At 37.5% G+C, this 12,984-nt stretch overlaps 1 protein-coding gene across 1 annotated transcript; it reads left to right on the top strand.

Moving 5' to 3' along the window:
• Positions 1-1,876: 1,876 nt before the first annotated feature.
• On the top strand, positions 1,877-6,731 carry LOC128647943 (uncharacterized). Its single transcript, XM_053700623.1, has 3 exons — positions 1,877-2,010; positions 2,314-2,437; positions 6,023-6,731. Exons 1-3 carry the CDS (start codon positions 1,879-1,881, stop codon positions 6,418-6,420), a joined length of 654 nt encoding a protein of 217 aa, XP_053556598.1. The 5' UTR covers positions 1,877-1,878; the 3' UTR covers positions 6,421-6,731.
• The last annotated feature ends 6,253 nt before the right edge of the window (positions 6,732-12,984 follow it).

The raw sequence follows: 12,984 nt of genomic DNA, 5'->3' as shown, positions 1-12,984 counted from the left end.
ATAATTCTGAACTCCCTGTATGTATATATATATATATATATATATATATATATATATAGAGAGAGAGAGAGAGAGTGAGAGAGAGAGAGAGAGAGAGAGAGAGAGAGAGAGAAATATATATATATATATATAGAGAGAGAGAGATATATATATATATATATATATATAGATATATATATATAGAGAGAGAGAGACATATATATAGATATCTATATATATATATATATATATATATATAGATATATATATATATATATATATATATATATATAAATATATATATATAAATATATATAAATATATAAAAATAAATATATATAGATATATAGATATATATATATAGAGAGAGATAAATATAGAGATAGATAGATATAGATATCTATATATATATATATATATATCTAGATCTATAGATATATAGATAAATATATATATATAGATATAGATATATATATATATATATAGATAGAAAGAAATATATGGATAGATAGATATATAGATATATTGATAGATAGATATATATATTGATAGATAGATAGATATAAATATACAAATATATATAGTTAGATATAAATATACAAATATATATATAGATAGAGATATATATATATATATTTATATATATATAGAGAGAGAGAGATATAAGAATAATTATTGAGAAAAATATGCAGACCAATAATGTATAGTGCTTTGTATGTGTGAAGGGAACCCCTGGGAGTTCGAAGTAACGGGAAGGGGACTTGACCGTTGGAGGAATTAGGCCTTGGGTGTGATTGGTTATTTACTGTAGGGGGCGGGCTTAGCACGCGCTGTTACGCATTTAAAGAAAGAGCGGGAGAATCTGTCATCAGAATAATTATCAAACCTTTCTAGAAAGTGCTGTGCTCAGTTAGTAATTCTGCGATGTCGCATTTTGATGCGATTTTTGACCAACTTAAGTTGGAAGCGGCAAAAATGGGCCCTACCTGGCTCGAAGAAAAATTACGTCCATTGCTTAGCCCGGTCGTCGAACCCAGAGTGGATATCGTTGAGGTGGCTCCGAAAACATCGAGGCGTTCGAGGCCTCCAGTTCGTTCTGATGCTGAAGGGGGTAATAGCGGTCGGAGAAAATCCAGCCCCAGCCCGGGGTTAAAGGCGTCTGTGAGGAAGAAGTCAAGTTCGAGCTCCGGAAGTCGGCAGACCGGAGCGGAGTTTGCTGATAATGTGACGCAGTCCGGGAGCACTTGTTCCATTACGGAACAATTCACTGAGCCTGTAATGAAGGGTGATTCTTTGCCTAAGGGTAAGACGGCCAATTTAGGCCAGAAAGTAGTAATTAGAGGGAAAAAGCAAGCTAGTAAAAGTGACGGCCTGCCGAGGCCTATTTCTCTGTGTGAGGGTAATGAACAAGCGAGTATATGTAGTTTAGGTAGCGCCTTAATGAAAAAGAATGGTGAGGGTTTGATTGTATCAGGGCCGATTGAAATACCTCAGGCAGTTTCAGAACAGTTACATAATGTTTCTAAGTCGGCTCATTTTTTAAGACCTTGCAATAATACGGAAAATCAGGCTTATCGGGTGTTAGACGAGAGGGTTGAAAGGCCTGAAGCCAGCGATAGTCATCATGATACCGAGGTTGATAACGGTGTGGTAGAATTAGATTTATATTTAGATTCTTCTGAGGAGGATTTTATTCCTCCTTCTCCCAATGTAGTTAACACTATTAGCCAGTTTAATACGTCAGTCAGGGTCACGGGTGATCCAGTTTTAAAGGGCGAGTTAAGAAATTTGAGGAATAGGAATGTTGAAGTAATTAAAAATTTACCTGTCACTAATGATGTTTTTCTTTTAGATGGGAATGAAACTGGGTCACGGCCTGAGAATTCCCAGGGTCTTTTAATGGTGGGAAATGACGGCCTAAGTGGGGAGGCTTATGGCCTTCAGGAATCTTGGACGGAAAATATCAGGCTGGATATTGAGGACGGCGTTCCAGGGGTGGAACGTTTTAATGCAAAGGGAGAAGAAACAAGGGTGAGTACGGCCAACAATTTTAATGTTGGTCTTCAGGGCATGATGGGTCAGAGTATTAATAATACATGTCATAGCTCGGTTAACTCTGTTCAACGTCCAAACAGGTCTGGGATTGGGAGAATACAAGGTAGAGGTAGACAACGCAAGAGGTATGGGGATTTAAGGGGAGAAGGGTTTGAGGTCCCATCAGCTAAGAAGGGTAAGGGTGTTTCAGTGGATAATAGGTTGGGTATGTCTACAGCTAGTAGGGGCATTGGAATTTGGGCACCTTCTGGGGGTTTGTCACATGTTTCTTTTTTACAGACGGAAAAAGGGCAGCAATTAATGACTAACACGGATCCCAGGGCTACTGGTTTCCAGAATACAGAGAAGGTTACGGCTGCATCTCAAAGGATTCAGTCTGCAGTGCCTCAGGACCCGAGTACAGGTAATGAGGGATCCGGTGTTGTGAATCTGAATGTGGGGGTTGATACAGTTGGTGTGCATGCTGATCCCTTATCTATAACTGTTGTAGCAGGTTTAAGGGACTTGTTAGCCAAATTAGAAGGAACAAAAGTCACGGGGGGAGTCGCCAATTCATGGGTTCCCACAGAATTGGTTAACCAAAATAGGGTATTAGGGATTGGTGGTGAGGGAATAAAGGATGTAGGGTCAGTACCTCAATCTCAAATGGTCGGTTTATCTCAGCAAAAGGGGACTAATGTTGATAACAAAACGGATGGGGGTCCTGAGCTGAAGATTGCTGACACGGCTTTGGCCAGGTCTTGTTTGTGTTCTATTGGGCCTTTGGGCATGCATTTGACGGTAGAGTTAAGAGAAAAGATTTACAAGAGAGATTTTATTGAATTATTTTCCCTCCTTCCTCTTGATCAGTCTTTTGAGATACCTGAAGATTCAAAAAAGGATTCGGCCAAGAAGGAAGAGGAGGAAAGGAAAAGACGTTACAGAAAATTACCAAAAACATTTACTAACTGGTTCCAGGCTTTTGTTATTTATGCTAGTGTATTTGCTGTTAAGTTCCCGGATCAAGGAGCGGCCCTCTTTTGTTATTTAGATGAAATTGCAGCTGCTCAGAGAACATATGGTGGTATGGCTTGGTGGTATTATGATGAACAATTTAGACAACGTTTGTCGGTTAAGCCTGAGATGAAATGGGATGATCGTGATATGGGTCTATGGCTAAAAGTGATGACTCCGTTAAGGTCTTCGCAGCCCTTTCGAGGGAGTGCCGGCGGATCTCTTCAAAACGGTTCGTCGGCAACAGCCAAAAAAAGGTTTCTGTTTTGCTTTCAATGAAAAGTTCTGTAAATGGGGAGCATCATGTAAATTCAGACACGAATGTTCTGGGTGTGGTGGATCCCACCCTTCCAGTAAGTGTTTCAAAAAGAACAAATTGGGAGGAACACAGGAGCTCCCTGAAAAAGGGACTAACTCCGGTGAGGCTAAGCGGGATGGAGCTGTGGCTCGTACTTTACGCTAAACAGAAAGGTTGTGGTGATAAGGCCTTGTTGTTGCTACATGGTTTTGAGTTTGGTTTCAGAATTCCATCTTCTGGAGGCGTTGTTCATTACAGGGGTAACCTTAAGTCTGCTAGGGAATGGCCTGAGGTTGTTAGGAGTAAGCTTGAGAAGGAGGTTTCTTTGGGTCGAATGGCAGGTCCTTTAAAAATATCTCCTATCCCCCATTTGCGTATTTCTCCTTTAGGAGTGGTTCCTAAGAAAGAGCCTGGTAAATTTCGTTTAATTCACCACTTATCATTTCCAAAAGGTGGATCTGTTAATGATGATATTCCGGATGAATTATCGTCTGTGTCTTATACATCATTTGACATGGCGGTTAAGTTGGTTAGAGAGGCTGGGCAATTCGCTTTAATGGCTAAAATAGATATTGAGGCGGCTTTTCGGTTACTTCCAGTTCATCCTTCTTCACATTATTTGCTGGGTTGTTGTTTTGAGGGTTTTTTCTACATTGACTTATGTCTCCCGATGGGTTGTTCTATTTCTTGTTCTCTGTTTGAATGCTTTAGTTCATTTTTGGAATGGGTTGTTAAATTCAGGTCTGGATTTTCTTCAGTAGTTCATTATCTGGATGATTTTCTTTTTGTTGGTCCCCATGATTCGGACGTTTGTTTGAAATTAAGGGATTGTTTTTATTCAATGGCATCTGATTTTGGGGTTCCTATTGCAATGGAAAAATCTGAGGGTCCAGTTACGGCCCTTAAATTTCTGGGTATTACAATAGATTCTGAAAGTATGGAATGTAGGCTACCTCTGGAAAAGATTGTGGATTTGTCAGAAATGATTCAGCAATTTTTGGCGGTCCGTAAGGTGACTTTGAGAAAAATGCAATCTTTACTTGGAAAGTTGAATTTTGCTTGCAGAATCATTCCTATTGGTAGAGTTTTTTCTAGAAGAATGTCATTGGCTACGTCTGGTGTTAGTAAGCCTCATCATTTTGTAAGGATTAAAAAAGGTCACAAGGATGATTTGAAAGTTTGGTTGGAATTCCTTAAAAATTTTAATGGTGTTGCAATATTCATGGAAGCTAGGGTCTCTAATGTTGATTTGGATTTGATAACTGATGCAGCTGGGGGTGTTGGTTTCGGGGCTTATTTTCAAGGGCATTGGTGCGCTGAAGTGTGGCCTCAAGAGTGGGTCAATTTAGGTTTAACCAAGAACCTAGTTTTCCTTGAGCTATTTCCTATTCTGGTGGCTCTGTTTGTGTGGGAAGTGGATTTGATGAATAAATCCATATTGTTTCATACAGATAATATGGGTGTTGTTTCTGCTATTAATTCTTTATCTGCATCATCATTACCAGTTTTGCGTTTATTAAGAGTGCTAGTCCTGAAATGTTTAAGTATGAATGTTTTCGTCAGGGCAAAACATATCCCTGGTAAGCTTAATTTGATAGCAGATTCTTTATCTCGTTCACAGTGGTCTCGCTTTCGAGAGATGGCGCCTCAGGCGGACGTAGTTGGAGCGACGTTTCCCGTCCAACTTTGGAAGCTTGGGACGGAGGATTGGCTGAATTAATTAAAAAATCTTTGGCTCCAGGTACTTGGACGTCCTATGTATCAGTTTGGAAGGAATGGGAAATGTGGTTATGTCAATCTGAAATTAAAGAAGGGTATGATGATGTCACGGGTTGCTTATTGGAATGGATGTGGCATTGGGGAAATGTGGGTTTGTCACCATCTAATATGGAAAGAAGATTGGCGGCCCTTGCTTTTAGATTTCGCTTATTAGGTTTGTCTGATGTTACAAAGGTTTTTTGGGTCCGTCAGGTTCTTAAAGGCTTGAAGAAAAAGACAAAGGTTAGAGATAAGAGAAGACCTATTACATTTTCTTTACTTCAAAAAGTTTGGGTGGTATTAGCAGAGATTTGTGCATCAAGATTTGAATTAATATTATTTAGAACGGCCTTTGTATTGGCCTTTTTTGGGGCATTTAGAGTTTCGGAATTGGTAAGCCCTAGCAAAAAAGTGTCAGGTGGTTTACAAAAAGAAGATGTATTATGGAATGATAACAGAGTAGAAATATTACTGAGAAATAGTAAAACGGACATATATGGGAAAGGCAAGAACATAGTGCTATTCCCTAGCGGTGGTGAAATATGTCCATGTCAGGTAATGATGCTTTATGGGTCCATACGGCCTTTGCAGGATGGCCCTTTGTTGGTTCATTCAGACGGTTCTTTTTTATCACAATATCAATTTAGAGCCATTTTAAGAGGTTCAATTGTTTTATTGGGTCTTAATCCTTTAGAGTTTGGATCTCATTCTTTCCGGATTGGAGCTGCTACTGAAGCCGCTATGTTAGGTCTCAGAGAGGATATAGTTAAAAAGATTGGTAGATGGGGTTCAAGTCGTTATAAATCTTATGTTAGGCCTGATTTAAGGATATAAAAAAAAAAAAAAAAAAAAAAAAAAAAAAAAAACCTTGAATAGAATGTATGTTTTGGAATGTTTGAGTTGTAATCATCCTGAACACTCCTTTTTCTCTTATTTTAGGTGTAAAGATCGTATGGGTGATGGGGCATTCGTTTATATACTGGGCCAATGCTGAGGCCAGTAAGAAAATGGGCGGCCTTCAGCTTGGGTGTCCTGTGGATCAATGGGAGGTCAAATGGTTTGGGATTAGGGGGATGTGCTGGGAACTCTTTTTTCCGTTGTTTCTAGATTTTGGCAGAATGTTTCCTCGTCCTCAGGTTTTGATAGTGCATTTGGGGGGAAATGATTTAGGTATGATTCCTCAAAAGGAACTAGTTAGAAGAATCAAAAGAGATCTGGGCAACATAAAGGAACTTCATCCTGAAATCAAAATAATTTGGTCACAGATTACTCCTAGGTTGGTTTGGAGATCAGCGAGGGATTATGATAGGCTAGAAAAGAGTCGTAAAAAAAATTAACAAAATAATTAGCTCTTTTGTTAAGAGGTTGGGGGGAGGCGTAGTTTTCCACCCAGATTTTGAAGTAGATGGGGCTGAGGAATTTTATTTAAAAGATGGTGTTCATTTTAACCAATTTGGGCTGCAGCTATTTATTTTCGATATAAAAGAAGCTTTGGGAAAAATATTGGGTTTGGCGGGACTGGGCTGTTCGGTCAGTCCAGTCGGTGGCGGGGGTGCTAGTTCCCAGACAAATATGGTACGCAATATGGCCAAGTGATTTGGAGGATTTTAAGTAGTTGCCTCTCCATGGGGTGAGTGGACAACTGGTTTTATAGGGGCAAGGGGTTCCCTATTAAAGTTTAGGTGTACTTGGACGGACTCAACAGGGATATAGCTGAGTCCAGTTGTTGAATAACGGCCATCTTGTTTTTGTGGGTTTGGGAACTAGCACCGCTGTGGTTTATGTTTTATTTGTCAGTAATGTTATTTATGAACATCAGGTATGTTCTGTGGAAAAATGTTTGAAAATGTTTGAAAATATTTATTACTCAATATTTAAATTGTGTTGTTAATAAAATGGCTGCGGCCAAATTTTATACCAAAGCTGTGTGTAACTCTTTTATTTATGTTATTATTTTAACTTATAATGGTTATAAGATTAAGGCCGGGGATTGACGACTTTAAAGGTCAGGGAACCCCTGGGAGTTCGAAGTAACGGGAAGGGGACTTGACCGTTGGAGGAATTAGGCCTTGGGTGTGATTGGTTATTTACTGTAGGGGGCGGGCTTAGCACGCGATGTTACGCATTTAAAGAAAGAGCGGGAGAATCTGTCATCAGAATAATTATCAAACCTTTCTAGAAAGTGCTCCCTCCCTCCCTCCCTAATCTTTGTTTTCCTTCCTTGTTCGTGTTTGTCGCAGCAAGGCGGGGGTGCTAGTTCCCAGACAAATATGGTACGCAATATGGCCAAGTGATTTGGAGGATTTTAAGTAGTTGCCTCTCCATGGGGTGAGTGGACAACTGGTTTTATAGGGGCAAGGGGTTCCCTATTAAAGTTTAGGTGTACTTGGACGGACTCAACAGGGATATAGCTGAGTCCAGTTGTTGAATAACGGCCATCTTGTTTTTGTGGGTTTGGGAACTAGCACCGCTGTGGTTTATGTTTTATTTGTCAGTAATGTTATTTATGAACATCAGGTATGTTCTGTGGAAAAATGTTTGAAAATGTTTGAAAATATTTATTACTCAATATTTAAATTGTGTTGTTAATAAAATGGCTGCGGCCAAATTTTATACCAAAGCTGTGTGTAACTCTTTTATTTATGTTATTATTTTAACTTATAATGGTTATAAGATTAAGGCCGGGGATTGACGACTTTAAAGGTCAAGAATAAATATATATAGTTTTAAAAAAAATCATCTCCTAAAATGATAGACATAAAATATATATTATAACAAAGAATGTTGGAGAAAAGAAAATCAGGATAAGGTTTGTATATTGATGCTGTAGCATAATAATTGTCAATAGACTAAGTGAGAATAACATATATATAAAGGGAGGTGGGATTTACATATGATAGAATCAAATAATCATTATTATCATTATGTAAATATTGAGTTTTTTATTATGAAAGCATAATCAAGGTTTATAATGGAACATTCATATCTATATTAGCGATGGCAATTTCAGATCAGTTGAAACGTTAATATTTTCATAGATTTCTAGTTCCTCAATAAATAAAGTTTATTTTGTTGTTTGATTGTGCTATATGCTGCAAATATTCTTTCCCGCATTAGCTACTTAACAAAATAATGCAAATTAGAATAAAGATAAAGATTGACAGATTCTAGAAAAAAACATTGTGAGGTAAAATATTTAATATGTGAGATGCTCTGCGGTATCATAATTACCGGATAGTTATTTTGGTAGCGCTTTTTCGATTATCAGAGTGCTAACAATACAATGAACTTGTAGAACAGAGAACGCATGCGCGTAACATGAACGAGCATGCCATGGATGATACGCTGTTTGCGTAAACGCATGCGCAGAAGATGTCGATGACGATATAGAAAAGGGGCTGGACGCCATGGGGTTAAAATAACGATTGGATTGAAAATATGTCAATCACTAAAGGCACTATGGCGGGCGGATTGAAGAGTAGAAACGGAGCGGGTCAAAAAAGTAAAATATCTCAATTACTATTGTATTTGCATATATTTTGATAAATGAACATCATAATTATTTTGGGTGATAGATTGGAATTGCGTATACAGAGCGCTAGACTTGACCTTCACTTTAAATGTTTTTTCTTAAATAATTTTATTTTAAGATCTATTTAAAAAGCTAGGTAGAAGTGATCAACTTTGTTTTTTATGTTTAAGTGCTTGTATCTGGAAGCCCACTACCAGGAGCACATCAATTTAACGTTTGGGGCTAAAAGAACCAGATGCAAGTATATTGCAAAAATATTTGGAATGGATGTTTTCCTGTGGAAAATAACATTTCTGGCTATCTATTGTAAATGTGGAAAGTTGCGGCTACTTTCTTTTGGGAGATAATATCCCTCTAGAATCTCATTCTAGGGCAAAATCTTGCAAGATTGAAATACACATTTTTTCACAAAGTTTTTAAAAAATAAACTATTATATATATCAGTGATGTGCGGTGACTTCAGAGGCTGGTGAGGCAGTGGCTAGGAATCGGATACGCCTTCATTCTTTAGATATCCTTTGTTGAAGAAATAGCAATGTACATGGGCAAGCCAATCGCATGAGGTATCTATATGCAGCCACCAATCAGTATCTACTGAGCATATTTAGATATGCTTTTCCACAAAGGATATCTGATTTTCTTCATTCTTTTGATATCCTTTGTTGAAAATCATATCTAAATATGCTCATTAGCTACTGAGCATATTAAGATATGATTTTCAACAAAGGATATCAAAAGAATGAAGAAAATCAGATATCCTTTGTTGAAAAGCATATCTAAATATGCTCATTTGCTACTGAGCATATTTAGATATGATTTTCAACAAAGGATATCAAAAGAATGAAGAAATCAGATCATTTGTTGAAAAGCATATCTAAATATGCTCATTTGCTACTGAGCATATTTAGATATGATTTTCAACAAAGGATATTAAAAGAATGAAGAAAATCAGATCCTTTGTTGAAAAGCATATCTAAATATGCTCATTTGCCACTGAGCATGTTTAGATATGATTTTCAACAAAGGATATCAAAAGAATGAAGAAAATCAGATATCCTTTGTTGAAAAGCATATCTAAATATGCTCATTTGCTACTGAGCATATTTAGATATGATTTTCAACAAAGGATATCAGAAGAATGAAGAAAACCAGATATTAGATGTAATTTGGAAAGTTATTTAAAATTGCATGCTCTTTCTAAATGCATATAACGGTTTAAATTGTATAAATATCACCTAGCAATATAAACTAAAGAAGGAAACATAATATAACTTCCCTATAACATATATAGTATAATCTACAGCATATCCATCCATGATACCACAGAACCACCCTGCCAGAATGCCACAGATCCATTAAGCACTGTCACACCATCATACTGTAAAACATAAAACTAACATAACACGGTACTCTTTGACCACCGCAATTATATACCCATACAGTGTCACGCGACGACAAGGCCACCATTTCATCATACAACAATACTGTCACCAACAGCCTGCCTCAATGACACAAAATTAGCATACCAAACATTCATTAAAATCATGAGTGTCTACAGTCACACCAATAATATATAATATCACACAACCTTATTATAATTTTGTCACAGCAAGACACTTACAGTGCCCCCAGGTCCACATCCTGAAAAGCAATGAATAGAGCCCAGGCCTTTGGGTGCATTATTATAATACAACTAATCCACTACTGGACCCTGGCTACCACTTTAGGATAGCCCTTTCCCCCCCATTGGTACCTTGCTGGAAGAGTGGGCTCTCAGCAATCTGCAGCGTAGTTGATTCTTCATGCTCCAGAAGCCGCCGTCCAGGTATTTCGACAAGGAGCTCTGAGTGATTCCCCGGTCCGCGGCATTGTTGTCCATGCTGGAGAGTTCAGCCGCAGCGCCCTATTCACCTCTGCAGTAGGGCAGCACGGTCCGGTCGGGCACACAGTCGCACGCAGAGACTCTCTCAGCAGCAGCTCCCTCCACTACTGAGTCTACTCTTCCCGCCAGTGACAGTGGGCGCAACGTCAAAATGTCACATGGCCCACACCTGTCAATCAGCAGCCCAGCAGGCACGCCTCCCCGCAGTGCTGCTGAAGCTGTGATTGGCTGAGGTGACCTAGCTCATCATGGAGGCGGTTTTGAGAACCGCCTCCATTGGAGCTTGTATCAGGCCCAGGCAAGTCACCAGTGGGTGGCGCAGCTCCTGATCCATGTTGCGCAATTAATGGAGGACAGCGGACCAGCTCACTGCCTCCTAATTGTGCAACAATGGAATATGGATGCTGAATATTTGCACGGCGCATGCGCAAAGCGCTGTAACATAATGAGTAATCCCATGGGGTGGGGGGGTACCCTTGGGGCGAGGGTGGGCATGGCCAACAAAAGAATAAAGTAACAAACACTTTTTTTTTTAATAAATAAGAATAAAAATCTTTTTCTCTCTCATTGGACAGGGTAGGCACTGCCTCCCCTGCCTCCTATTACTGCACGTCACTGATATATATATTTATATATATATATATATATATATATATATATACAACATCCATTGTGGGATCCAGCACTTGCTTCCATAAATTAAACAACTGCCGGGGTGCAATTCAAACTTTGATATTCACAATAAACCTCACAAGAGCAGCACTCTCCGTTTACAAACTATTTAATGATCATTAAATAGTTTGTAAATGGAGAGTGCTGTTCTTTTGAGGTTTATTGTATGTATGTATCTATGTATGTATGTGTGTTTGTATGTGTATATATATATATATATATATATATATATATATATATATATATATATATATATATATATATATATATATATATATATATATATCCCCATAATTATTTTGGGATTGAAAAGTATAAATTCAAATATTGTTTTTATTCTCACTGCACACTGTCCAAAGTGAACAATCCAAACACCTGTAATGTTAGAGGCAGACCTTTTTTTAGGGATTTGCATTTCTTACATCAGGGGGATTTATATTAGAGCATACAATAAAGTATAACACATTTTTAGGTTATTGAAATTCAGAATCCTAAGGAATTTAAGCTAACTCTTACTGTATTGTTTTATCACTCATTCTGAAAGTTCTCGCATCACACAGCAGACATTACTAACAAACCTCTGTGACAGAAACATCACACATTATGTCAAACTCTTTATTACATAACAACAAACTTTACATCTTCTGGTCCTAAGTCTCTATACCTACAGTCTTGTATTGTAATGTATCTGAAATGTTCTCAGAATAAAAAAATCCTACCTGAAACTCTGTCATAGAACAAGGCTATACTGTACTTTTATTGTCATATCAGACAGGTACAATTTTTGAACATTAGCAATGATTCATTCCAAAATTGCCATACATTTTATTTATGCATTAATGCATTAAATTTAGTTTCTGTTCTTACATTCCCACCCAGTGTATTTTGGCATTGCTGTAAAATGTCTTAGATGGTGATTTGGTTTCTACAGTAAATAGAGAGAAAAATGTGATTACCAAATCATGATATTATATGTCAAGCATATACAGAGAACACACATCCGCTAGCTTGTAAGTATTTTATTATTATTATTGTTTTTTTATAGAGCGCCAACAGATTCCGCAGCTATGTTCCAAGATAGGAGTGGTTGTGGAGAAGGTGCAGATTAGATATGTGCATGATCGAAAAATTTGGTTCGGTTCGGATCGATTCGGAGGTTTTCAAATTTCGTTTTGGATCAATTCGAATTCGGAAAACTTTGAATGAATTTGTTTCGGATTCGAAAAAATTTGTCTGGATTCGGTTCGGAAATTCGGTATGTGTGCTGTGTATTAGACTAGTATTATGTACTGTATATTAGGTGTAACCCATAGCAGAGTGATATAACCTAATATACTGTACAATACTAGTGTAATCCATGTCCATCCGAATTTACTGAATAAATCCGAACAAATTTGGATTTATTCGGTAAATTCGGCAGTATTTTAATTCAGAAATTCGGTTCGATACGAATTTTCCGAATCAAACTGAACCGAATTGCACATGTCTAGTGCAGATCTTTAAGGAAGATACATTTTTAAAAAACTGTGTAATATATTATTTTCAATAAAGATTACAGTAAGCAAAAATATAAGAAAAACTCTCAACCATATATGAGACTATATTGATAATTTTTATGGGAAAACAAATTGATTCACTTTACTGAATGTGTAAATGTGCTACACAGTGAATTTTGTTATGCAAATTCTTTAGCAAAAATACAAAACTTATGCAGTCGTATACTCCTATTTTTATTATAGATTCCATGCTTTCTTAACCCTTACATTTCATGTACCTTCTAATAATGGATGCTGCCATGTTGAAACCTAGGTTACA

This window comes from Bombina bombina, chromosome 2 (genome assembly GCF_027579735.1).
Source record: "Bombina bombina isolate aBomBom1 chromosome 2, aBomBom1.pri, whole genome shotgun sequence".
Lineage (NCBI taxonomy): Eukaryota > Metazoa > Chordata > Amphibia > Anura > Bombinatoridae > Bombina > Bombina bombina.
The sequence above is the reverse complement of the archived record's forward strand: the minus strand, read 5'-3'. Positions and strand labels throughout refer to the sequence as shown.

What these genes read in the sequence shown, in the direction of transcription:
- LOC128647943 (XM_053700623.1), top strand. Translation starts at nt 1,879, where the DNA reads ATGGTGGGAAATGACGGCCTAAGTGGGGAGGCTTATGGCCTTCAGGAA. An exon ending in CAAAGGGAGAAGAAACAAGG is followed by an intron (nt 2,011 to 2,313) that starts GTGAGTACGGCC and finishes TCTTTTTTACAG; the next exon opens with ACGGAAAAAGGGCAGCAATT. An exon ending in GCCTCAGGACCCGAGTACAG is followed by an intron (nt 2,438 to 6,022) that starts GTAATGAGGGAT and finishes CTCTTATTTTAG; the next exon opens with GTGTAAAGATCGTATGGGTG.